Consider the following 27,385-nt stretch of genomic DNA (forward strand, 5'->3'; position numbering starts at 1 on the left):
GGAACAGCCTGCTATCTGATTATAAGTGATTATATTGGATTCCTTCAGCCTTAGATTGGGCATCAACTTGTATTCACTATAATAAATAAATGTTCTGAATATGCATTTACTCGTTCTACCTACAATGCTTCTGCCATTCTATTAAACTACTGCCTATGGACTAAGAGAATGGCTTATGCACTCTCATGGTATTCCACACAACTTTGCTTCTGATCAAGAAAGCACTTCAGGCTCTCTGCTCTTCCCCGTTTGACAGACAGCCGCATCTTCAGGTGCAGTGCCAGCCACGGGCCCGAGAAAGGATGGTGAAGGTCGGAGTGAACGGATTCAGCTGTATTGGGCGCCTGGTCACCAGGGCTGCTTTTAACTCTGGCAAAGTGGATGCTGTCGCCATCAATGACCCTTTCATTGATCTCAACTACATGGTCTACATGTTCCAGAATGATTCTACCCACGGCAAATTCCACGGTGCAGTCAGGGCTGAGAACAGGAAGCTTGTCACCAATGGGAAGTCCATCCCCATCTTCCAGAAGCGAGATCCCACCAACATCAAATGGGGCGATGCTGGTGCTGAGTATGTTGTGGAGTCCACTGGGGTCTTCACCACCTTCACCTGAAGGGCGGGGCCAAGAGGGTCATCATCTCCGCTCCTTCTGCTGATGCCCCCATGTTCATGATGGGTGTGAACCATGAGAAATACAACTCCCTCAAGACTGTCAGCAATGCCTCCTGTACCACCAACTGCTTGGCTCCTCTGGCCAAGGTCATCCATGACAACTTGGGCATTGAGGAGGGTCTCATGACCACCGTCCATGCCATCACTGCCACCCAGAAGACTATGGATGGCCCCTCTGGGAAGCTGTGGCATGACGGCCGAGGAGCTGCCCAGAACAACATACCTGCTTCCACTGGTGCGGCCAAGGCTGTAGGCAAGGTCATCCTGAGCTGAATGGGAAACTCCCCAGCATGGCCTTCCACGTCCCCACCCCCAACATGTTTGTCGTGGATCTGACCTGCCACCTGGAGAAAGCTACCAAATATGATGACATCAAGAAGGTGGTGAAGTTGGCATCAGAGGGCCCCCTCAAGGGCATCCTGGGGTACACTGAGGATCAGGTTGTCTCCTGCAACTTTAACAGTGACACCCACTCTTCCACCTTTGATGCCGGGGCTGGCGTTGCTCTCAATGACCACTTTGTCAAGCTCATTTTCTGGTATGACAATGAATTTGGCTACAGCAACCAGGTGGTGGACATTATGGTCTACATAGCCTCCAAGGAATACGAGCCCCTTGGACCACCAGCCCCAGCCAGAGCAAGAGGAAGAAAGAGGCCCTCAGCTGCTGGGGAATCCCTGCCTCAACTTATCCCCCAAAACACTGAGAATCTCCCAACCTCCACTGTTTCCATCCCAGACTCCCTGAAGAAGGGGAGGGGCTTGGGGAGCTCTACCTTGTCATGTACCATCAATAAGGTATACTGTACCCAGCCAAAAAAAAAAAGAAAGCACTTCAAAGCAAAACACAAAACTAAACAAAACCAGCAAGAAAAACAAAGCAATGGGCACTTGCCCATGAAATTGACTGGTCTTACCAATTGACTGGTTATCCTATGAGCTGGCCTGACAAAAAAAAGTGCAGTGCCCTACCGAAGTCTCATTGTCAGTACTAACTGGAAGAGAGGTTCTACCTTACAGGGTGATGAATATGCTTAGACTCAAAACAAAACAAAACCAAAACAAAAAACACCTAACAATTTCTCCCAATAGGGTCACTATTACACTTAATATCCCATTCAAAGATTTTTTTCAAGCTTTAAGTTTTAACGTTCCTACATGCCAAGGGAGGAGCATTCCACGAGAAGTACAAGGATTCCATTGAATTATGTGTTGAGACTACTACCCAGCAATATTGGGTTCCTCCTGTCACTGAATCATCATGCAAAGAAGGTGGTTATTCTGCTGCTTGGTATGATTAGAACTGACAAGGGGAAACCCGACTGACACTAACAGGGGCAAGGAGAACTTAATTAGAAACCAAGGTGGGGCACCTGGTGCTTGGTCGGTTAAGCATCTGCCTTCAGCTCAGGTCATGATCTTGGGGTCCTGGGATCAAGCCCCACAATGGGCTCCCATTTCAGTGGGAAGTCTGCTTCTCCCTCTCCCTCTGCCCTCCTCCCTGCTTCCACGCATTTTCTCTCTCTCTCAAATAAATAAAATATTAAAAAGAAAGAGAAAAACAACCAAGGGATTCTTTAGGGTGCCTCTAAGTCCTTTCATATCCAATAGTAAAAGTGCATAGGTGATTACAAAAACTAAAACAGCACCACTGAGAGTTTAAATCCTGCAGAAGTGAAGACTTGGGTGGGTCACTCCACCATGCAAAGACGTCTGCCAGCAAAGTGCTGCAGACAAATACAAAATCGGGAGTAGAGGGAGGTTGTAACTAGCAAGTATATCCTTTTGACCATTAAAGAACTGAGGGATATAGTGGCTATGAATATTCTCTTCCCTTCTTAGTACACATCATGGATGAATGTAGATTCAGAACCAGACACACAGATGCAGACAGACATATAGACTTATTTCACGCAAGAATTTTGGATATAGTTAGTCTTTAGGTGGCACAGTTCTATTACCTGAACAGTTGAGACCTAAAAATAACTAAATTTTAGTAGTTAGTATCACCTAGGGACAGGTAAATTATCTATTAGAACTTTGTGTCTCTCATCTCTGGGGATAGGGAGAAGGAATCTTCATTTGTAAAGAGTAAAAACATAGTATTTTTGTTGTATTAAAAGTTCAAATAGGGGTGCCTGAGTGGCTCAGTGGGTTAAAGCCTCTGCCTTCAGCTCATGTCATGATCCCAGGGTGATGGGATCGAGCCCCACATTGGGCTCTCTGCTCAGTGGGGAGCCTGCTTCCTCCTCTCTCTCTGCCTGCCTCTCTGCCTATTTCTGATCTCTGTCTGCCAAATAAATAAATAAAATCTTAAAAAAAGTTCAAATATACACAGAAAGTATGTATGGAGATGCTGAGTACCAAAAGGGCACACTGTGACAATTATGAAACTATTATCTCTCAGTTCCAAACTGACCTTTTATTTCTCTTCCCTATCATCTTAAGGCTGGGACTCTGCAAACTGCATTTCTTCTTTCCCAGCCAGTTTCTTGGCTGTCAGGTTCTGACAAAAGGAACACAGGATAGAAACTGGAAAGCATGATGAGGGCGGAAAAGACTTCCCCGGGCTATTACTTGTCACAGCTGTCGATGCTGAGTCAGCACAGGGCCTGGTGGCAGCTAGTCTCCTGCGTTTTGTTTACTTAGCATTCACAGAACCCGTCTCACAGAGCTCCTCAGAGGTGGTAACACCAGCCAAACAGCACTCTCTTCAGAGATCCATGTCTCAGCTCCTAAAGCTCTGTTCCCAAGCTCCTGAGGTAGCATCTGGACAGCGGCTCCTCCTGAGAAGCCTGGATCCCAAACCCACAGAGCCTATTCTTTTAAGTTTGTAGGTGCTGACCACCCTAAGCTCCTTCCTTCATACCTAGGTGACAGCTGCTTCCCGGCATTACTCTCTGTGTGCTTCCTCAGGGCTTCCTTTCCACTTCTTCAGTTCTCAAACACATGTTAAAATCAATTCCTTACGATAAATTCTTTTTGTTGGAATGCATAGTATGGTTTCTGTTTTACTATATAAAATGTTCCGTCAATGGAATAAAAGTTAATAATATGGTAAATCTATATTAAAAAATTCAATATTAAGAAGGATGCAGCTGATCTGAGGAGTAATATGGAAGATACTCAAAGATACATTCTTAAGCGGGAAAAAAAAGCAAGGGGTAAGTTATAGTCTGAATGTGTGTGTCCCCTCATCCCCAAATCGGTCTGTTGAAATCTTAACCCCCAAAGGTGACGGTATTAGTAGGTAGGGCCTTTGGGAGGTACTTAAGTCAGGAGAATAGAGTCCTCTGAATGCAATGAATGCCTTTATAAAAGAGGCTCCAGAATGATCCCCTGAGACCCTTCCATCATCAGGACACAGTGAGGAAGCAAGTACGAAGAAAGATTTCACTAGAAGGCAGCCATGCTGGCACCCTGATCTCAGACTTCCTGCCTTCAGAACTGTGAACAGTAATAAATTTCTATTATATATAAACTACCCAGTCAGTGGTATTCTGTTAATAGCAGCCAGAACAGATGACAGTACATCACATTTTAGTACAGTTACAATTGTACTTAAGAAAACAGATACTTAAAAATGCAAAAATTATTTTTAAGAAAATGGTTTTTACCTTCTACCTTACACCCTTTGGTATAGAAATTTCTTATGTATTACACTTATAACTTAGAAAAGAAAGAAACAACAGTAAAACACATCCAAGGATTTAATTCAAAGCACCATCTCACACAAACATCCTAGTCATGCCTAACAAAAAATAATGTCAACAAAAGCCCAAATGGCCCCATTTCCAAAGACATATTCCATTTCTCACTGAAGCTCATCATCTCTTTCATCAGCCTCTCAACCAATATAGAGCTACCAAGCACACAAGCTTTAGGAACAAAGTAAGCAAAATAGTTCCCACAAACTGAATTTAGACTTCAGTAAAAATAGTTTCAACTTTTAGGGGACTCATAAACACATTTTGTTCTCTGAAAGAGAGAAAAATCTAAAACTGGAATATTTCCAAGGGTAGGTGGAGAGTGGGGAAAGACAGAGAAAGTGAAAGTATGGAGGTGTTGTTTCTCTTATAATCGAAAGAAGGTAATTTTTTTTTAAACTTCTTACCTTAGCAACTTTGTGGTTGGCTGCAGTCTCATGGGATGTATTTTTTAAACCATCTTTGAGCTGTGTGATGAACAAATCATAACCCTCCGTACTAGAAATATCTACCTTTTCTAAACATGCTGATAAGAGCTGTTGTGCCTAAATAAAAAAGATGATCACAGAAAATTAAACACAACAAAAAAATGTTACATTCAGATCCTTACTCAAATACTTTAATTTGTTATGATACTGACAGGTATTATAACTAAAGTTTATTACTTTTACTTTTTTTAAACAAACTAAATCACATATAATCATATACTGATTTGAAGGGCTGTTATAAAATTAAATGAGATAAAGTGATATATTTGGCGTAACACCACAGAGTAAAGTTTAAATACATGGAAGCTATTATAAACCAAAGCAAGATTTAAAAAAGAAAAAAAAAAAAACCCCTAGATAAGCTGACACCACGAACAAAAATTAAAGGTAAAATTTTAAAGAGATAAATGTAAAATCCTTCAATAAGTTTTAAACACTCAAACTATACAAAACCATAAGAGAGAAGATTCACTAAGTCAACAGGTAATATAAAAAAGCCCTCTGTATTGTTACCCACATATTCAAAAAGAACTACCTTAAAACAGAAATACATGGTTGACAAATGGAAAAGAATACATCCACACTGATCCAATCAAACCCAGGACTCCATACTTAACTGAAGATAGTGACAAACTAATAGGCTGTAGTAAAGGATATCTGGGATGGTGGAAGGTCTACAAACAATACTATGCAAACAAGAGTTGTGATTATTTAGGTACATAGAAAATCAGCATCGGATGTTAATGGCCAACAAGGTAGAGGAGGTGACAGAAGCCAGGTAAATACCTAACCCTTCAGACAGCACAGTATGAAAAATACTGATTTGAGGGTCTATTTCATCATAAATATTCCAATATTTTATTGTAATTCTCTAGTTCTTTGTAAAACCTGAACAGTTTGATACCATCTTGCATCACATATTCTGTGATGAAAGTTATCAGCTAGTATAAATTCCTCAAATTAGGAGGAAAAAATGTCCAATACAACTAAAACTAATTAATTCTCTATACAAAATATTTTAGACAGGACCCCAGATCCAAATGACAAAAAGAGGACTACTCTCTTTTCAGAACTCAAATTTTCAGCAAACATACTTTCAATAATAACCTAACAGACAACTATATTATGACACTGAATGTGCAATCTAAGTGGATACATGTTGGTATCCTTTTCCTAAACTAGTCTTCCAAAAAGATAATAAAAACATTTATATTGCACTTTATGTTTACCAACTGACAATTTTCATGCCCTAAAAATGGGAAATATGCTACACTGCTTTTATCAACTAATCATACCACCAAATGCAAAACAATTCATAATTAACAACTTGGTATGAAGACAAAAATGGTTATCTCACTTTATTAGGAAACACAGCATTAAAATCTTTTATATTTTATTTAAGATGATTTAAAATCCAGTAACTTTGAAAAACGTACTTTCAAATTACACCACATGAACATCAATGCACAGGTAAAGATTTTAAATTAGGGTGCACCTACAAATTAAGTAATGAATATGTAACACTACAGAAACATATGTATGACTAAAATTTTAAACTGGGATTGTTAAAAGGTTTGATACATATAAGCAAAGATTACTGGCTGTTCACTAATATTCATTCCTCCCTTCCATCTAATGTTTAAAAAAGAAGAACTACCTCTTTCCAGGTCTTCTCAGCTTGATGTGACCAAGTGACTAAATTCTGGCCAATGGGATGAACATGAAAAGGGTGTATATGAAAGAGTTCGGGAAAGAAAGCAAGAAGAATGAAGGAGAGAAGGAAAGCAGAAGGGAAGGAGCTGGGAGAGAAGACAATAGAAAAAGGGGGCAGGGGTCATACCAGTGTGCTTCCCTGGACTTCTGCTTTCCCTTTCACTATGACTGGGAAATACTAATGAGACTTGGAACAGCTGTCATGAATTCAAGAGATGGAAGCTAAATGTTGAGGTAAGCAGTTACCCCTACGCTTAGCCCTGTACAGTTACTGAAAAAACTATACTGTTTAAGCCACTGTATTCTGGTGTCTCTGGTACCGTTTCACCTGCATGGTTCACACTTAAATACCACTCTGATAAGCATCAATTAATTACAAAGAGGAATTAAACAAATGTGATCAGTAAGTCAATTCTCTGTTTTTATAGGGGCATGTATAAAAAAAAAAAACAGGAGTACATATACAATGTCCTCAAAGGACAACTTAATTTAACAGCTAATAGGTCTGAAATTACATTAAGTGGAAAAGTACACTGATTTATTTCAACTTACCTCTGTAACAGGTAATTCAAGCTGAACCACATCATCCTGCTTTGAAACTGGAGTTTGCAGAGCAGTGTCTAACAACAAGATTCCGTTAAGGTCCTTCCTACACCCTACTGCAAAATCATCCACAAATATAACTTTATCCACCGCAGATATATACTGACATTTCACCTGTCCACCTGGTTTAGCTGTTAAAAGAACAAAAATTCAACACTTAAGATTTAAAAATAGTCCATTAAAAATAAATGTTTACATGGAAGCTAAATACAGTATTTAATCTCACTTTGGAAAACACTGCTCTAAAAGACATTATTAGAACAACTGATAAACTTGTAATATGTACTATAGATCAGATAAAGTATCACTGTGAAACTGTCAGAACTTAACAACTCCAGAGCTATTATAAAAGAGAATATAGGAGCGCCTGGGTGGCTCAGTTAGTTGAGTGCCCAACCCCTGGTTTCAGCACAATCATGATCTTGGGGTCCTGGGATCAAGCCCGTGTCAGGTTCCATGCTCATCAGACAGTCTGCTTCAGGATTCTCTCTCCCTCTGCACCTCCTCTGCTCTCTTTCTCTCAAATACGTAAATCCTTAAAAAAAGAGAGAAGGGGGGCGCCTGGGTGGCTCAATGGGTTACGCCTCTGCCTTTGGCTCAGGTCGTGATCCCGGGGTCCTGGGATAGAGCCCCACTGGGCTCTCTGCTCCGCAGGGAGCCTGCTTCCTCCTCTCTCTCTCTGCCTGCCTCTCTGCCTACTTGTGATCTCTGTCAAATAAATAAATAAAATCTTCAAAAAAAAAAAAAGGAGAGAGAGAGAGAAAATGATCATTCTTAGAAATAAACAGGGCGCCTAGCTGGCTCAGTTGGAAGATCATGGGACTCTTGATCTCAGGGTCTTGAGTTTGAGCCGCATGTTACGTCTAGAGATTACTTAAATACATAAAATTTTTAAAAATAGAAATAAGCATAATAATAGAAATAAACATTAAAAAGAAACAGAAATAGTAAAGGGTAAAGGGGCAAAGAATGCAACCTAGTCTCAACAGAGCAAAAGAAATAAAATGTGTATATGTGTGTGAATGATAAGCAAATGTGGTAAAAGTATTTAAAATTAAAACTGATAGAACCAGGTAAAGGGTACAGGGGAGTTCTTTGTTCTATACTATTTCAGAATTAAAATATTCAGAACAAAAGTTTTAAATATTCAATATTTGTCTTTTTTTTTTTTTTTGCAAAATTCAGTAGGCATAAAGTCAGTATGGCCCGTTTCTAGGTAATTACCAAAAATGTTTCTGAGGACTTTTATAACTGAGATAAAATTTTGAAAAATGTTTATAACCTAGGTTAAGAGAAACAATAAAGCCTCTAGTTCAATCCCCACTGAGAAAACACAGTCAACTACCACTAATGATCAACATACCCTAAGGTTTCTGCTGAGTCAGTATCAAAAGAGTATTTTTTTTTTTTAAGATTTTGTTTATTTATTTGAGAGAGACTGAGAGAGAGAACAAGCAGAACGAACAGCAGATGGAGAGGGAGAAGCAGACTCCCCACTGAGCAGGGAGACCGATGCAGGACTCAACCCCAGACCCCGAGATCAGTACCTGAGCTGAAGGCAGACACCCAGGCGCCCCACGTAAGAGTATTTTAATGCAAAAAGTCAGTGAATACATGACCCATAAAATTTCTCAGAATAAGTCAGAGTGGAATTTCAGAAGTCTTATAAAAAACAGTAACAGGCAAGAGGCTTTAAATACCAAGAAAAAAAAATTTTAAGATAACATCATTTTCTATACTTAAATTTACAGACTTATAAGGAGATTAATGTTAAGTATTTCTGCCACAAATAGAGTCTCTGTAAGAAGACTTGAAAGAATGATCAATTATGAAATTTTATTCTATTAGAAAAGATAAACCCCTGTGGGCAAGTAATCCTGCTGCCGGTCCACCTGATTCTAAACTCCCAATACAACTTTACAGAACATCCCAGTAACTAGCTCTGCTACTACCTAATGATACAAAAGTAGAAAAATGGAAATAAATCAGAGTCCTGGTTTTCAATTCTAGGTCAACTACAAAACATGTTATAATCAATGAATACTGGGGTGATATTCTTTTTTTTTTTTTTTTTTTTAAAGATTTTATTTATTTGTCAGAGAGAGAGGGAGAGAGAGCGAGCACAGGCAGACAGAATGGCAGGCAGAGGCAGAGGGAGAAGCAGGCTCCCCGCCAAGCAAGGAGTCCGATGTGGGACTCGATCCCAGGACGCCGGGATCATGACCCGAGCCGAAGGCAGCCGCTTAACCAACTGAGCCACCCAGGCGTCCCTGGGGTGATATTCTTAATCTCAGATTATTATAGTTCTTCTGGACGCTAACAGACAATTTGGAGGCATTACAAAACTGACTGGAACAAATTCATTATCTACACAAAACAAAACAATAATCTATAGTTCAGTCTCAGAATTCAAAGTTTGAAATACATGTTAGCACACAGGAAAATAATCTCTAACACAATAACAGGCATATTTACCTAGCACTTCTAATATCTAGGTAAAACCACAAGAAAGACAAATTATAAAAACTCAGGGTAAAATTGTATAAGAACTTGCAAAAATTGTTTCAAAACTCCAAAACTCATTAACAGTAAATATTTTTAAGAACTATTCTTTATGAGGAGCCTGGGTATCTCAATTGGCTGAGCAACTGACTCTTGCTTTCAGCTCAGGTCAAGATCTTGGCGTCATGAGATAAGAGTCCCATGTCCTGCTAAGAGCTCAGCAGGGAGTCTGCTTGAGATTCTCCCACTCCCACTGTCCCTCCCCAACTCACGTTCAAGTGAGATCTCTCTCTCTCTCTCTCAAACAAATAACTCTTAGGGGGAAAAAAAACTACTACTTTTTTAGAATCTTTTTAGGCTTCCAGCAAAACTGAGTAGAAGGCACTTAGAATTCCAATATATGCCCTGCCCCCCCATAACTATAAAATTTTGAAGAACAAACTGCAAATTCTGCTTTACTGTTTTAGGTATGTGCATTTAAGTAATGAATTATTGAAATTATAATTCTGTTAAAAGTTCCCAAGAGAGGTATAAAATATAAGTGTCAAGACTCTACACCAGTGGTTTCCAGATGTGTTTCCATGCAACCCTAGAAAATTCTAACCGTATCACGCCACTAGAGATTCCTCAACAGATCCTGACTGAAAGAAAGACAGCACTGTTTTTACAACTTCGTATACACTACACAGTATTAGAGCTCAAAGTAATGCACACTGATCAAGGAGTCGTTTTGGCAGTTTCTTCAGGCCAGTATAGCAGCATGCAGTAAGACTATGTTCATTAGGATGAGTTCATTCGCAGTTTTTGATCTTAGTTAGGGAAGGTCATCCAGAAGCAGAAGGCTGTACTGCACAGGGGGTAGAAAGGAGGGTATTATCAGCCATATCCCTCTGAAGGACCTTCTGGCACAGTCTGAGGTTTCACATAGACATGAATTTTGAGGTAAAATTATTAAACCCACTACAGATACTTTCTCTCAATTTTTTTACTAGGCTGAAGACTTTATTTTTGAGAGGAGAGCTTGGTTAATATACCCTGACAGTATGCTCAAGATGAGCTTTACTCATCTGTCCCTAGAAAAGTCCTAGATGGGGCACCTGGCTGGCTCAGTCAGTACAGCATGCAACTCGATCGAGGGTTTTGAGTCTGAGCCCCATATTGGGTAGAGAGATTATTTAAAATAAAATCTTGGCACCTGGGTGGCTCAGTGGGTTACGCCTCTGCCTTCGGCTCAGGTCATGATCTCGGGGTCCTGGGATCGAGTCCGACATCGGGCTCTGCTCAGCGGGGAGCCTGCTTCCCCCTCTCTTTGCCTGCCTCTCTGCCTACTTGTGATCTCTCTCTGTCAAATAAATAAATAAAATCTTAAAAAAAAAAAAAACTCTTAAGGGGCGCCTGGGTGGCTCAGTTGGTTAAGCAACTGCCTTCGGCTAGGGTCGTGATCCCAGGGTCCTGGGATCAAGCCCCATGTCAGGCTCCTTGCTCTGTGGAGGGGCCTGATTCTCCCTCTCCCTCTCCCTCTGCGTGCTGCTCCACCTACTTGTGCTCTCTCTCTCTCCCTGTCAAATAAATAAAAAAAATTTTAAATAAATAAATAAATGAAATCTTGAGAAAAAATCCTAGATTTCTGTGCAAGAAAAGTATCTTGCAATGAACAAAGAATATTTTTGGAACTTTTCAACTTCTTACATGTTTGAGCAAGTCTTTCTTACTTAGGAAGCAACAAGACAAGACAGAAATCCTCTAATGTCAGTTAAAAACAAAATCCAGGGGCGCCTGGGTGGCTCAGTGGGTTAACCCTCTGCCTTCGGCTCAGGTCATGATCTCAGGGTCCTAGGATCAAGCCCCACATCCGGCTCTCTGCTCAGCGGGGGAGCCTGCTTCCTCCTCGCTCTCTGCCTGCCTCTCTGCCTACTTGTGATCTCTCTCTGTCAAATAAATAAATAAAAATCTTAAAAAAAAAAAAATCCATGGGTGTTTAAGTCTGACCCAGAACTTAGTGTTTGTACAGCCAAAATAAACGAACAAATAAAACAAAACAAAAAAAACACACGTTTCACAATCAGGTAAATTCAACATTTATCTTTAGTCATAAGAATAGCCATTTTAAGTACAGAAAGAATAAAAGAGATGAAGAAACCTATAATAGAGCTTGACTGTCACTCAGAAAACATGTTTTCAAAGTCTTGTAAAATATTGTGAGTTATACTTTTATTCATGATGCTCTGATTCATGATTTTAGTTGCATTACTATTAAACACTCGATATATCTTAATGTTACCAATAATACTGATAAACTTACAACCTATACTTAAATTATATCTCCCAAGACTACCTTTAAAAAACTTAAATCCCATTTTGGCATGAACCATTTATTATTTCATTTGCCTTATGAGTTTAAAATATCTGAAAATAAATTTCTCAAAGAAAGATAAGCTATGCTTAACTAATGTTTATTATGTTTTCCAAGAAGAGTTGGCTAAAAAGTTATTTTTGGCTTTTAAATAGAAGGAAAAACCCATGGCACATACCCTGTACCACATACTGCACCTTTTTAGAACTCTGTGAAGAAGTAATCTGTAAGGGATGCCTGGGTGGCTCAGTTAAGCAGCCTACTCTTGAGCCCCATGTCAGGCTCTGTGCTCAGTGGGGAGGCTTCTTGAAATTTTTTCTATCTGCCCCTATCCCTGCTTCTGTGTGCCCTCTGCCACTCTCTTTCTCTCTAAAATAAATAAATCCTTTTTTTAAAAAAAAGTTATTTATGAAGTGACTTTTAAACCTACATGGATAAAGTTTTTAAAAATTGAGCAGGAAATTTTAATAGAGGAAAAACTCAAATTCCTCCATCTACAACAGAAATCAGCAAACTTGTGAAAAGGGTCAGAGAGTAAATATTTTAGGGTTCACAAGATAAATAGCCTCTGTCACCATTACTCACCTCTGCCACTGTAGCACAAAGGCAGCCATAGCCAACATGTAAATAAATGGTTGTGGATGTGCACCAGTAACACTTTATTTATAAAATTAGGAGATAGCCTGAGAGCTACAAGGGTTTGCAGACCCCTTGACACTAAAAACCTGCATTAATGCAGATATTCTTTCCCAGAAGGGATAACATCATAAAACAGGTTAAAATTCACAGCCAGACACAGTAAGTTTCTGAAAACTAACAAAAATCTTGAAAGCAAACAGACAAAAAGGACACATTACTTACATGGAAGTAATAATACAATAAAAACATTTGTCATTAAAAACCACAGGGTTCATTAGGAAGTAGACCATTTTTTTAAGTACTAGAGAACAAGAAATTTGCTGACAAAAATATCCATCAGAAATGAAGGTGAATGGGGCGCCTGGGTGGCTCAGTGGGTTAAAGCCTCTGCTTTCGGCTCAGGTCATGATCCCAGGGTCCTGGGATCAAGCCCCATACTGGGCTCTCTGCTCAGCAGGGAGCCTGCTTCCTTCTCTCTCTCACTCTCTCTGCCTGCCTCTCTGCCTACTTGTGATCTCTCTCTGTCAAATAAATAAATAAAATCTTAAAAAAAAAAAAAAAAGAAATGAAGGTGAAATACATCCTTGGATGAAGGAATACTAGAGAGAAATTTTGCCAGCAAAGCTACTCAAAAAGAACTGCAAAAGAAGTTCATCAAATATAAGAAAAATCATTTCAGAAAACTTAAGAGTATGAGAAATAAGGGAAGACCAACAGATATAGTGAATATAACCAATGATTCTTAGCCTCAGTTCTTTTAAAATATATTTGACAAATGAAAGCAAAACTTATTACATTGTCTGAGAAGGTTTCTAATGTATGTAGATGTAATATACAAGTAAACTAACTTTTAAAAGAGGGGAGAGCACAATACAGTAAAAAGGTTCCTACATTCCATTTAAAGTGGTGAAGTACTGATTCTAAATACACTGTGAAAAGTATATATATAGCAGTCCCTCAAATAACTACAAAGAACATATACACATAATTACAGTAAAAAAATAAAAAGTTAAAATAATTAAAGATATCAAATAATGAGGGACACCTGGGGGGGGCTCAGTCAGGGGAACACATGACTCTTTATCCAAAGCTTGTGAGTTCAAGCCCATGCACCTTGGGAAGACTCTATTTAAAAAAAAGAAAAAAAAAAAAATCAGGGGCACCTGGGTGGCTCATTCAAGCATCTGCCTTCAGCTCAGCTCATGATCCCAGGGTCCTGGGATCAAGCCCCTCATCAGGCTCCCTGCTCAGTGAAGAGCCTGTTTCGCCCTCTCCCTCTGCTTATCCCCCTGCTTGTGCTCTCTTGCTCTGTCAAATAAATAAATAAAATCTTTAAAAAAACAAAAAAAGCAAAAAAAAAAAAAAAAGGGAGAAGAAATAAAGGAATAGGGAGGAAGTAATTAATAAAATAGAATATTTAATTTAAAATATCAATTACATTAAATATAAACAGCCTATATATATATTAAAATACCGATTGTCACAGTGAGTTGAAAAACACATATACAATCCAATTCTATGATACCTGTAAGAAACTTTTACCTTTCTAAGAGAATAAAGGTAAGGAGCACCTGGCTGGCTCACTTGGTAGTGTCACTCTTGATCTCGGGATTTTAAGTTCAAGCACCACCTCGGGTGTAGAGATTACTTAAAAATACAAAAAACACAGGGCACCTGGTGGCTCAGCGACCAACTTTTGATTTCAGCTCGGGTCATGATCTCAGGGTTAAGTTCAAGCCACACACACACAGAGAAATCAGAGGCCCAGTTAGTTAAGCATCTGACTCTTGGTTTCCACTCAGGTCATGATCTCACGGTGGTGGGACTGAGCCCCATGAAGGGCTTCGCACTCAGTGTGGAATCTGTTTTAGATTCTCTCTCCCTCTCCCTCTACATCTCCCCCAGCTCTTACCCCACAGGCGCATGAGCTCTCTAAAATAAATAAATAAAATCTTTTAAAAATAAAAATAGGGGCATCTGGGTAGCTCAGTCAGTAAGTGTCTGCTGCCAGCTCAAGTCATGGTCCCAGGGTCCTGGGATTGAGTCCTGCACTGGGCTTGCTGCTCAGCAGGAAGCCTGCTTCTCCCTCTCCCACTCCCCCTGCTTCTGTTTCCTCTCTGGCTGTCTCTCTCTCTTCTCTGTCAAATAAATAAATAAATAAACTTTTAAAAAATTTATTAAAAATTAAAATAAAAATTTAAAATAAAAATAAATGAAAGTATAAAAATGAAAGGATGAGAAAAGAGATATTTCAGGCAAACATTAATTAAAGAAAAGATGAAGTAGCTATACTTACATTAGACAAAGATCAGAGCAAAAAAAATAACCAGAGATAAATGAGGTCATTACATGATAAAAGGACCAATTCACAAAGAAGAAAAAGCAATCCTAAATACATATACACCTAACAGAACTTCAAAACACACACAGCTGGGAACCTAGATGACTCAGTTGGGTAAGCCCTCTGATTTCAGCTCAGGTCATGATCTTAGGATCCTGAGATCAAGCCCCATACGGTGAAGCCTACTTAAGACTCTGTTTCTTCCTCTCCCTTTGCCCCTCCCCACTCTTAAAATAAGAAAAATAAAAAATAAAAAAATCATATACAGCAAAAATTAATGGAACTGAGAAGAATCAGGCATCCAAATTACAGCTGGAGACTTCTTTAGACTCCTCTCTAATAGAACAGTAGATAAAAAAAACCACCAGCAATATAGAGAAACTGAACACCACCATCAGTGAATAAGATTTTTAGAATACTCCACCTACCAGAAGTAGAATGCACATTCTTTTCAAGTATACATAGAATATTCACCAAGACAGACCATATCCTGGGTCATAAAACAGACCTTAACAAATATATAAGAAGTGGAATTAGGAGTATGTTCTCTGACCATAATGTATTTAAGTAGAAATCAATAACAGAAATATAAGAGGAAATACCTAGAAAATAAACAACATACTTATAAATAATCCACATGTCAATAAACAAGTTTCAGATAATTCAGAAAGTATTTTTAATTGGGATGAAAATGAAAATATATCAATGTGTCAAATGCAAATAAAGCACTGCTTAGAATGAAATATGTAGGAACTAAATTCTTATACTGGGGTGGGGAAGAAGGTCTCAAATCAATAATCTAAGCGTTCTATTAAAAAAAAAAAAAAAAAACCCTAGGAAAAAGGGTGCCTGTGTGGCTCAGTTGGTTAAAGCCACTGACCGCCTGCCTTCAGCTCAGGTCATGATCCTGGAGTCCCGGGACTGAGTCCCGCACTGGGCTCCCTTCTCTCATGCTCTCTCTCTCTCAAATAAGTAAATAAAATCTTAAGAAAAAATAAAAATAAAAAACTAGAAAAAGAAAAGCAAAGTAAATAAATAACAAGCAAAATAAAATTAATAATGATAGGAGCAGGGATTAATGAAAACAAAAATAAAAATAGAGAAAATCAACACAAGCAAAAAAGGGTTCTTTGAAAAGATTAGTAAAATTAGTAAATCTCTAGCCGAGGCTAGCAAAGAAAAAAGACACAAATTACCAATAACATCAAGAAAGAGAAAATACACTATAGATCCTGCAGAGATTAAAAGGTAATAAATAAGAAAATACTATGAACAACACTATGCACATGACAACTTAGGTGGCCAACATAAATAAATCTGAAAACTCAGACTGTCAAAACAAACAAACATGATACTACAAACTTAAAAAGATAACAGGGGAATAATAAGTACAGATCTACACATATAAATTTGAAGGTAGAGGAGGTGAAATGTATCAATTGCTTGAAACCACAAAGTACCAAAACTTCCTGTGTATGAAAACAGATAATCTGAATTGAGGAAACTGAATTCATAGTTAGAAATATTCCAAAGAAACCTCTAGGCCTATCTGACTTTATTGCAGAATTTTATCAAACATTTAAGTAACAAGTAACAACAATTCCACACAATTCTTCTCCAATAAAGAGAAGGGAATACTTTTTTTTTTTTTAAGATTTTATTTATTTATTTATTTGACAGAGAGAGATCACAGGCAGGCAGAGAGGGGGGGGAAGCAGGCTCCCCGCCGAGCAGAGAGCCCGACTCTCGGCTCGATCCCAGGACCCTGAGATCATGACCCGAGCCGAAGGCAGTGGCTTAACCCACTGAGCCACCCAGGCTCCAAGAAGGGAATACTTTCAAACTCATTTTATGAAACCAGCATTAAACCTGAAGCCAAAGTCTAGAAAAAGATAGCACCAAAAAAAAAAAAAACTATATACCATTATCCCTCACACATATCGATGAAAACACCCTTCATAAAATAAAAGCAAATGGAATTTAGCAAATATAAAAAGAATAACATGCCAGGACCAAGTACAGTTATAGCAGGAACACTGAACTGATGCAATATTCAAGAATCAATCAATACAAGCTACCACACATTACAGCTTAAAGAAGAAAACCTACATGAATAGATGCATTCGGCAAAATATAATATCCTTTCAGGATTAAAAAAAAAAAACTCAGCAAATTAGAAATGAAAGGGAATTTGCTCAACCTGATAAAGGACAGCTACAAAGATCCTAACACTATCAGCATAATTAATGGTAAAACACTGAATACTTTCCCCCTAAAATCAGGAACAATCCAAGGATACACTCTCACCATTCCTATTCAGTATCGTATTGGAAAATCTAGCCACTGCAATAAAAAATGAGAAGAATTTAAATGCCATGAAGATTAGAAAGGAACAAATTAAACTGTCCCTATTCACAGACAACATGATTAACCTATATAGAAAATCTAAAAATAAAAACAAAACTCCTAGAGCTAATAAATGAGTTTAGCAAGGTTATAGTAAACAAAATCAATACATAAAAATCAATCAACTGTACTTCAATATACTAGAAATCTGAAGCTGAAATCTACAAAAACCAGTTTATGATAGATTTTAAAATATAAAAATAAGGGCACCTGGGTGGCTCCACTGGTGAAGAATCTGCCTTTGGCTCAGGTCATGATCCCAGAGTCCTGGGACTGAGCCACGCATTGGGCTCCTTGCTCAGCAGGGAGCCTACTTCTCCTGCCTGCCATTCCCCTGCTTGTGCTCTTTGTGTCAAATAAATAAAATCTTTTTTAAAAACGTTAATACTTAGTTATATACAGAAAGTATGCAGAATATGCATGCTGAAAGGTATGAAAGAATAGTTAAAGAAATCAAAGACTTAAATGAAACCACGGTTAGGGACTGGAAGAGTCAATATAGTAAAGATGTCAATATCCCCAAATTGCTCTAGAGATTTGATGCAATTTCAATCAAAATCCCAGCAGGAGAGGCACCACAGTGGCTCAATCGGTTAAGCTTCTCACTCTTGATCTCTGCTGAGGTCCTGATCTCAGGGCTGTGAGTTCAGGCCCCACAGTGGGCTCCACAATGAGTGGCTCAGTCAGTTAAGCGTCTCTCTTTGGCTCAGGTCATGATTGTGGAGTTGTGGGATGGAGCACCATGTTGAGCTCCCTGCTCAGTGGGAAGTCTGCTTCTCCTTCTCCCTATGCCCTTCCCCCTGCTCGTGCTCCCTCTCCCTCCTCTTGCTCCCTTTCTGTCTTAAATAAAATCTTCTTAAAAAAATAAAATTTATTTGAAAAGACAAAAGAATTGGAACATCTAACTGATAAAGAATAAAGTTGGACAGGGGTGCCTGGGTGGCTCAGTGGGTTAAGCCTCTGCCTTCAGCTTGGGTCATGATCTCAGGGTTCTGGGATCGAGGCCCGCATTAGGCTCTCTACTCAGTAGCAAGCCTGCTTCCTCCTCCCTCTCTCTCTGCCTACCTCTCTGCCTACTTGTGATCTCTGTCAAATAAATAAATAAAATCTTAAAAAAAAAAAAAAAGAATAAAGTTGGACAAATCACATTACATGATTTTAAGACCTACTATAAAACTTACAGTACCGGGCACCTGGGTGGCTCAGTGGGTTAAGCCTCTGCCTTTGGCTCAGGTCTTGATCCCACGTCCTGCGATCGAGCCCCACATCGGGCTCTCTGCTCAGCAGGAAGTTTGCTTCCCCTTCTCTCTCTGCCTGCCTCTCTGCCTACTTGTGATCTCTCTGTCAAATAAATAAATAAATCTTTAAATTAAAAAAAAAACTTATAGTATCACAAGAAAATATGATAGTGGCAAATGGACAGACATGTAGATCTATGGAAAAGAAGAGAATCTAGCAATAGACCCAAATAAACACGGCCATTTTGTCTGTTAAATTATTTTTAATTGTGGTAAATCAACATTAAAATGAAATTTAGCACTTTTAACTATTTTTAAGTGCACAGCTGAGTGACATTAAATACATTCACACTGTTCTGCAACCATCACCACCAACCATCCACAGAATGGATGGTGCAAAACTTGCAAAACTTGAGCTTTATAACCATCAGGCACTAAGTCCTCCTTCCCATCTCCATACCCCCAGTGCCCAGCAATCACCATTCTACTTTCTATCTCTAGAAACTGACTGCTTCTAAGTACCACATATAAGTGGAGTCATACAGTATTTGTCCTTTTGTGATGGGCCTATTTCAATAAGCATTATGTCTTCAGTTCATCCATGTTGCAGTGCAAAATGTCCTTCCTTTTTACCATATTTTGTTTATCCATAGATCCATCAATGGACACTTGGGTAGCTTCTACTTTTTTTTTTTTTTTTTTTTTTTTTAATTTTTTTTTTTTTTTTTTGACAGAGAGAGATCACAAGCAGGCAGAGAGGCAGGCAGAGAGAGAGGAGGAAGCAGGCTCCCTGCTGAGCAAAGAGCCCGATGCGGGGCTCGATCCCAGGACCCCGAGATCATGACCTGAGCTGAAGGCAGTGGCTTAACCCACTGAGCCACCCAGGCGCCCTAGCTTCTACTTTTGACTACTGGAAATAATGCTGCTATGAACACAGTGTACAAATATTTTTTAAAGGCCCTGCTTTCAATTCTTTGGGGTATATACCAAGATGTGGAATTGTGATACCATAAAATTACCAAAGTAATTTCAATTGTTTGAGGAAACACCATACCATTTTCCGTAACACCCGCACTATTTTACATCCACCAAGAGAATACAATACAAGGATTCCAATTCTCCACATCCTTGCCAACACTTATTATTATATTTAATGATAGTCACTCTAATGGGTGGGAAGTGGTATCACACTAGGTTTTAATTTATATTTCCCAAAATATTAGTGATGTTGACCATCTTTTTACATGCTTTTTTGGCCATTTGTATTTCTTCTCTGAAGAAAGATCTATTAAAGTATTTTGCTCATTCTTTAATTGGGTTGTTTATTTTTTTGTTGTTGAGATGTTAAAGTTCTCTATACAGTCTGGATATTAATTTTTTATATATACCTAGATATGTGATTTGCAAGTATTTTCTCATATTCTGTGGTTTGCTGTTTTAATCTGTTGATAGTGTCTTTCAATGCACAAGTTTTCATTTTGATGAAGTCCAACTTGTCTATTTTTTCTTTGGTTGCCTGTGCTTTTGATGTCATATCCAAAATATCACTGCCAAATCCAACGTCATGAAGCTCCCTGCTTTGTTTTCCTCTAAGAGCTTTCTAGTTGTAGCTCTTCCATTTAAGGGTTCAACTTCATTCTTCTGCAAAGTGGATATCCAAGTTTTCTCAGCACAATTCCTTGAAGAGATTGTCCTTTCCCCCACCGAATGGTGTTGGCCTACTTACAAAAACCATTCGCCACGTATGTGAGGGCTTATTTCCATGTTATTACATTAGTCTACACCAGTACCACACTGTTTTGGTTACTGTAAAACTGTATTAAGCTTTGAAATGTGAGTCCTCCAACACTGTTCTTCTTCTTCAAAGAATGCTTTGTAGAATCCCTTCAGATTCTACATGAATTTTAGGTGGGTTTTTCTATTTCTGCAAAAAACATCACTGGAATTGTGACAGAGATTGCACTGAATCTGTAGAAACACTTTGGGTACTATTGACTTTTTAACAATATACAGATAATAAGAAATGCTTGTAAGGATGCAGAATTAAGTGGAACTCATATATTTTTAATGAAAATACATAATGGCACAGCCATGCTAGGTTGGACAGTTTCTTGTTTAAGATTTTTTTTTTTTTAATTAATTTATTTGAGAGAGAGAAAAGACACGAGCGGGGGGGGAGGAAGAGAAGGAAGGGGAGAAGCAGAATCCCCACTGAGCAGGAAGCCTTAGGAGGGGCTTGATCCCAAGACCCCAGAATTATGACCTGAGCTGAAGGCAAACACTTAACAGACTAAGCCACAGGCACCCTGGTTTGACAGTTTCTTGTAAGATTAAACATACACTTACCAAATGGTCCTGTAATCCTACTTCTACGTATTTACCCTAGAGACATAAAATCTTACATTCACACAAAAAACTTAACACAAATGTTTACAGCAGCTCTATCCATAATCACCAAGCTGAAAACATACAAGTGTCCTTCAATGAGTGACTGACTAAACAAATGATGACACATCCATACAATGAAATACTGTTTAAATAGGGCGCCTGGGTGGCTCAGTGGGTTAAAGCCTCTGCCTTTGGCTTGGGTCATGATCCCAGGCCTGGGATCGAGCCCCGCATCGGGCTCTCTGCTCAGCAGAGAGCCTGCTTCCCATTCTCTCTCTCTCTCTCTCTGCCTACTTGTGATCTCTGTCTAATAAATAAACAAATAAATCTTTTAAAAAAAAAAGGAAGAAAGAAATACTGTTTAGGTATTTAAAAAAAAAAAAAAAATTGGGGCGCCTGGGTGGCTCAGTGGGTTAAAGCCTCTGCCTTCAGCTCAGGTCATCATCTCAGGGTCCTGGGATGGAACCTAGCTCTCTTTCTCTCTCAAATAAATAAACTCTTTAAAAAGTTAAAAAAAAAATACACACATACACATATTTATTTATTTGACACAGTGAGAGAGGAAACACAAGCAGGGGTAGTGGGAGAAGGAGAAGCAGGCTTCCCGCTGAGCAGGGAGCCTGATGTGGGGGTCGATCCCAGGACCCTGGGATCATGACCTGAGCTGAAGGCAGATGTTTAACAACTGAGCCACCCAGGTGCCCCTAAAGAACTTTCTTTAAAAATATATTCAACAGAGGGGAGGAGTCAAGATGGTGGAGAAGTAGCAGGCTGAGACTACTTCAGGTAGCGGGAGATCAGCTAGATAGCTTATCTAAAGATTGCAAACACCTACAAATCCAATGGGAGATCGAAGAGAAGAAGAACAGCAATTCTAGAAACAGAAAATCAACCACTTTCTGAAAGGTAGGACTGGCGGAGAAGTGAATCCAAAGCGACGGGAAGATAGACCGCGGGGGGGAGGGGCCGGCTCCCGGCAAGCAGAGGAGCACAAAATCGGGACTTTTAAAAGTCTGTTCTGCTGAGGGACATCGCTCCAGAGGCTTAACCGGGGTGAAGCCCACGCAGGGTCAGCGTGGCCTCAGGTCCCGCAGGGTCACAGAAGGATCGGGGGTGTCTGAGTGTCGCAGAGCTTACAGGTATTAGAACGGGGAAGCCGGCTACAGAGACAGAGCCGAGGAGTGAGCGCTAAGCTCGGGGTTACCTTGAACCAGTCGCAGGCTCGGTCAGCTCGGAGCACGGCCAGAGGCCAGGGTGAAGGGAGTAATTGGGCGCTGTTCTCTGAGGGCGCACTGAGGAGTGGGGCCCCGGGCTCTCGGCTCCTCCGGGCCTGAGACCGGGAGGCCGCCATCTTCATTCCTGCCCTCCAGAACTCTACGGAAAGCGCTCAGGGAACAAAAGCTCCCGAAAGCAAACCCGAGCCGATTACTCAGCCCGGCCCCAGTAAGGGTGGTGCAACTCCGCCTGGGGCAAAGACAATTGAGAATCACTACAACAGGCCCCTCTCCCAGAAGATCAACAAGAAACCCAGCCAGGACCAAGTTCACCTACCAAGGAGTGCAGTTTCAATACCAAGGAGAGCAGCGGAATTCCAGAGGAGGAAAAAGCAAAGCACGGAACTCATGGCTTTCTCCCCATGATTCTTTAGCCTTGCAGTTAATTTTTTTTTCTTTTTCAATTTTTTTTTCTTCTTCTGCTAATTTTTTTTTAACTTTTACCCTTTTCTTTTTAAAGTTTTTTAACTAGTTTATCTAATATATATATATTTTTTTCCTTTTTATATTTTTTCTTTATTGGTTTTCTTTTTTTAATTGTTTCTTTCTTTCTTTTTTTTTTTTCCCTTTCTGAACCTCTTTTTATCCCCTTTCTCCCCCCTCACGATTTGGAATATCTTCTGATTTGGCTAAAGCATATTTTCCTGGGGTTGTTGCCACCCTTTTAGTATTTTACTTGCTCCTTCATATACTCTTCTCTGGACAAAATGACAAGGCGGAAAAATTCACCACAAAAAAAAGAACAAGAGGCAGTACCAAAGGCTAGAGACCTAATCAATACAGACATTGGTAAGATGTAAGATCTAGAGTTCAGAATGACGATTCTCAAGGTTCTAGCCGGGCTCGAAAAAGGCATGGAAGATATTAGAGAAACCCTCTCGAGAGATATAAAAGCCCTTTCTGGAGAAATAAAAGAACTAAAATCGTACCAAGTTGAAATAAAAAAAGCTATTAATGAGGTGCAATCAAAAATGGAGGGTCTCACTGCTAGGATAAATGAGGCAGAAGAAAGAATTAGCGATATAGAAGACCAAATGACAGAGAATAAAGAAGCTGAGCAAAAGAGGGATAAACAGCTACTGGACCACGAGGGGAGAATTCGAGAGATAAGTGACACCATAAGACGAAACAACATTAGAATAATTGGCATTCCAGAAGAAGAGGAAACAGAGAGGGGAGCAGAAGGTATATTGGAGAGAATTATTGGAGAGAATTTCCCCAATATGGCAAAGGGAACAAGCATCAAAATCCAGGAGGTTCAGAGAACCCCCCTCAAAATCAATAAGAATAGGTCCACACCCCATCACCTAATAGTAAAATTTACAAGACTTAGTGACAAAGAGAAGATCCTGAAAGCAGCCCGGGAAAAGAAGTCTGTAACGTACAATGGTAAAAATATTAGATTGGCAGCAGACTTATCCACAGAGACCTGGCAGGCCAGAAAGAGCTGGCATGATATATTCAGAAGACTAAACAAGAAAAACATGCAGCCAAGAATACTATATCCAGCTAGGCTATCATTGAAAATAGAAGGAGAGATTAAAAGCTTCCAGGACAAACAAAAACTGAAAGAATTTGCAAATACCAAACCAGCTCTACAGGAAATATTGAAAGGGGTCCTCTAAGCAAAGAGAGACCCTAAAAGTAATAGATCAGAAAGAAACAGAGACATATACAAGAACAGTCACCTTACAGGCAATACAATGGCAATAAATTCATATCTCTCAATACTTAACCCTGAATGTTAATGGGCTAAATGCCCCAATCAAAAGACACAGGGTATCAGAATGGATAAAAAAACAAAACCCATCTATAGGTTGCCTACAAGAAACTCATCTTAAACCCGAAGACACCTCCAGATTTAAAGTGAGGGGGTGGAAAAGAATTTACCATGCTAATGGACATCAGAAGAAAGCAGGAGTGGCAATCCTTATATCAGATCAAATGGATTTTAAGCCAAAGACTATAATAAGAGATGAGGAAGGACACTGTATCATACTCAAAGGAACTGTCCAACAAGAAGATCTAACAATTTTAAATATCTATGCCCCTAACGTGGGAGCAGCCAACTATATAAACCAATTAATAACAAAATCAAAGAAACACATCAACAATAATACAGTAATAGTAGGGGACTTTAACACTCCCCTCACTGAAATGGACAGATCATCCAAGCAAAAGATCAACAAGGAAATAAAGGCCTTAAACGACACACTGGACCAGATGGACATCACAGATATATTCAGAACATTTCATCCCAAAGCAACAGAATACACATTCTTCTCTAGTGCACATGGAACATTCTCCAGAATAGATCACATTCTCGGTCCTAAATCAGGTCTCAACCGTTATCAAAAGATTGGGATCATTCCCTGCATATTTTCAGACCACAATGCTCTGAAGCTAGAACTCAATCACAAGAGGAAATTTGGAAAGAACCCAAATACATGGAGACTAAACAGCATCCTTCTAAAGAATGAATGGGTCAACCAGGAAATTAAAGAAGAATTGAAAAAATTCATGGAAACAAATGATAATGAAAACACAACCGTTCAAAATCTGTGGGACACAACAAAGGCAGTCCTGAGAGAAAAATGTATAGCGGTACAAGCCTTTCTCAAGAAACAAGAAAGGTCTCAGGTACACAACCTAACCCTACACCTAAAGGAGCTGGAGAAAGAACAAAAAAAGAAACCCTAAACCCAGCAGGAGAAAAGAAATCATAAAGATCAGAGCAGAAATCAATGAAATAGAAACCAAAAAAACAATAGAACAAATCAATGAAACTAGGAGCTGGTTCTTTGAAAGAATTAATAAGATTGATAAACCCCTGGCCAGACTTATCAAAAAGAAAAGAGAAAGGACCCAAATAAATAAAATCATGAATGAAAGAGGAGAGACCACAACTAACACCAAAGAAATACAGACAATTATAAGAACATACTATGAGCAACTCTACGCCAACAAATATGACAATCTGGAAGAAATGGATGCATCCTAGAGACATATAAACTACCACAACTGAACCAGGAAGAAATAGAAAGCCTGAACAGACCCATAACCAGTAAGGAGATTGAAACAGTCATCAAAAATCTCCAAACAAACAAAAGCCCAGGGCCAGATCCTTCCCAGGGGAATTCTACCAAACATTTAAAGAAGAATTAATTCCTATTCTCCTGAAGCTGTTCCAAAAAATAGAAATGGAAGGAAAACTTCCAAACTCATTTTATGAGGCCAGCATCACCTTGATCCCAAAACCAGACAAGGATCCCATCAAAAAAGAGAACTACAGACCAATATCTTTGATGAACACAGATGCGAAAATTCTCACCCAAATACTAGCCAATAGGATTCAACAGTACATTAAAAGGATTATTCACCACGACCAAGTGGGATTTATTCCAGGACTGCAAGGTTGGTTCAACATCCGCAAATCAATCAATGTGATACAACACATTAATAAAAGAAAGAACAAGAACCATATGATACTCTCCATAGATGCTGAAAAAGCATTTGACAAAGTACAGCATCCCTTCCTGATCAAAACTCTTCAAAGCGTAGGGAGAGAGGGCACATACCTCAATATTATCAAAGCCATCTATGAAAACCCACCGCAAATATCATTCTCAATGGAGAAAAACTGAAAAGCTTTTCCGCTAAGGTCAAGAACACGACAGGGATGTCCATTATCACCACTGCTATTCAACATAGTACTAGAAGTCCTAGCCTCAGCAATCAGAAAACAAAAGGAAATTAAAGGCATCCAAATCGGCAAAGAAGAAGTCAAACTATCACTCTTCGCAGATGATATGACACTATATGTGGAAAACCCAAAAGACTCCACTGCAAAACTGCTACAACTTGTACAGGAATTCAGTAAAGTGTCAGGATATAAAATCAATGCACAGAAATCAGTTGCATTTCTCTACACCAACAACAAGACAGAAGAAAGAGAAATTAAGGAGTCAATCCCATTTACAATTGCACCCAAAACTATAAGATACCTAGGAATAAACCTAACCAAAGAGACTAAGAATCTATACACAGAAAACTATAAAGTACTCATGAAGGAAACTGAGGAAGACACAAAGAAATGGAAAAATGTTCCATGCTCCTGGATTGGAAGAATAAATATTGTGAAAATGTCTATGCTACCTAAAGCAATCTACACATTTAATGCAATTCCTATCAAAGTACCATCCATTTTTTTCAACGAAATGGAACAAATAATCCTAAAATTTATATGGAACCAGAAAAGACCTCGAATAGCCAAAGCAATATTGAAAAAGAAAGCCAAAGTTGGTGGCATCACAATTCCGGACTTCAAGCTCTATTACAAAGCTGTCATCATCAAGACAGCATGGTACTGGCACAAAAACAGACACATAGATCAATGGAACAGAATAGAGAGCCCAGAAATAGACCCTCAATTCTATGGTCAACTAATCTTCGACAAAGCAGGAAAGAATGTCCAATGGAAAAAAGACAGCCTCTTCAACAAATGGTGTTGGGAAAATTGGACAGCCACATGCAGAAAAATGAAATTGGATCATTTCCTTACACCACACACGAAAATAGACTCCAAATGGATGAAGGACCTCAATGTGAGAAAGGAATCCATCAAAATCCTTGAGGAGAACACAGGCAGCAACCTCTTCGACCTCAGCCGCAGCAACATCTTCCTAGGAACATAGCCAAAGGCAAGGGAAGCAAGGGCAAAAATGAACTATTGGGATTTTATCAAGATCAAGAGCTTTTGCACAGCAAAGGAAACAGTTAACAAAACCAAAAGACAACTGACAGGATGGGAGAAGATATTTGCAAACGACATATCAGATAAAGGGCCAGTGTCCAAATCTATAAAGAACTTAGCAAACTCAACACCCAAAGAACAAATAACCCAATCAAGAAGTGGGCAGAAGACATGAACAGACATTTCTGCAAAGAAGACATCCAGATGGCCAACAGACACATGAAAAAGTGCTCCATATCACTCGGCATCAGGGAAATACAAATCAAAACCACAATGAGCTATCACCTCACACCAGTCAGAATGGC

At 39.2% G+C, this 27,385-nt stretch overlaps 1 protein-coding gene across 3 annotated transcripts in view; it reads right to left on the reverse strand.

The window, feature by feature from the left end:
* The window catches only part of LOC111154155 (baculoviral IAP repeat containing 6), a 232,730-nt gene that overhangs the window by 187,618 nt on the left and 17,727 nt on the right, over positions 1-27,385 (reverse strand). For all 3 annotated transcript variants that reach the window (XM_022513574.1, XM_022513573.1, XM_022513572.1), the window contains exons 2-3: positions 7,136-7,317; positions 4,790-4,927 (exon numbers count right to left, since the gene is read on the reverse strand). In XM_022513574.1, coding sequence (XP_022369282.1) covers positions 4,790-4,927; positions 7,136-7,317 — 320 coding nt within the window. The remainder of the gene's footprint in view (positions 1-4,789; positions 4,928-7,135; positions 7,318-27,385) is intronic.

The sequence above is a fragment of the Enhydra lutris genome, unplaced genomic scaffold, assembly GCF_002288905.1.
Source record: "Enhydra lutris kenyoni isolate GAN:26980312 unplaced genomic scaffold, ASM228890v2 scaffoldscaffold35, whole genome shotgun sequence".
Lineage (NCBI taxonomy): Eukaryota > Metazoa > Chordata > Mammalia > Carnivora > Mustelidae > Enhydra > Enhydra lutris.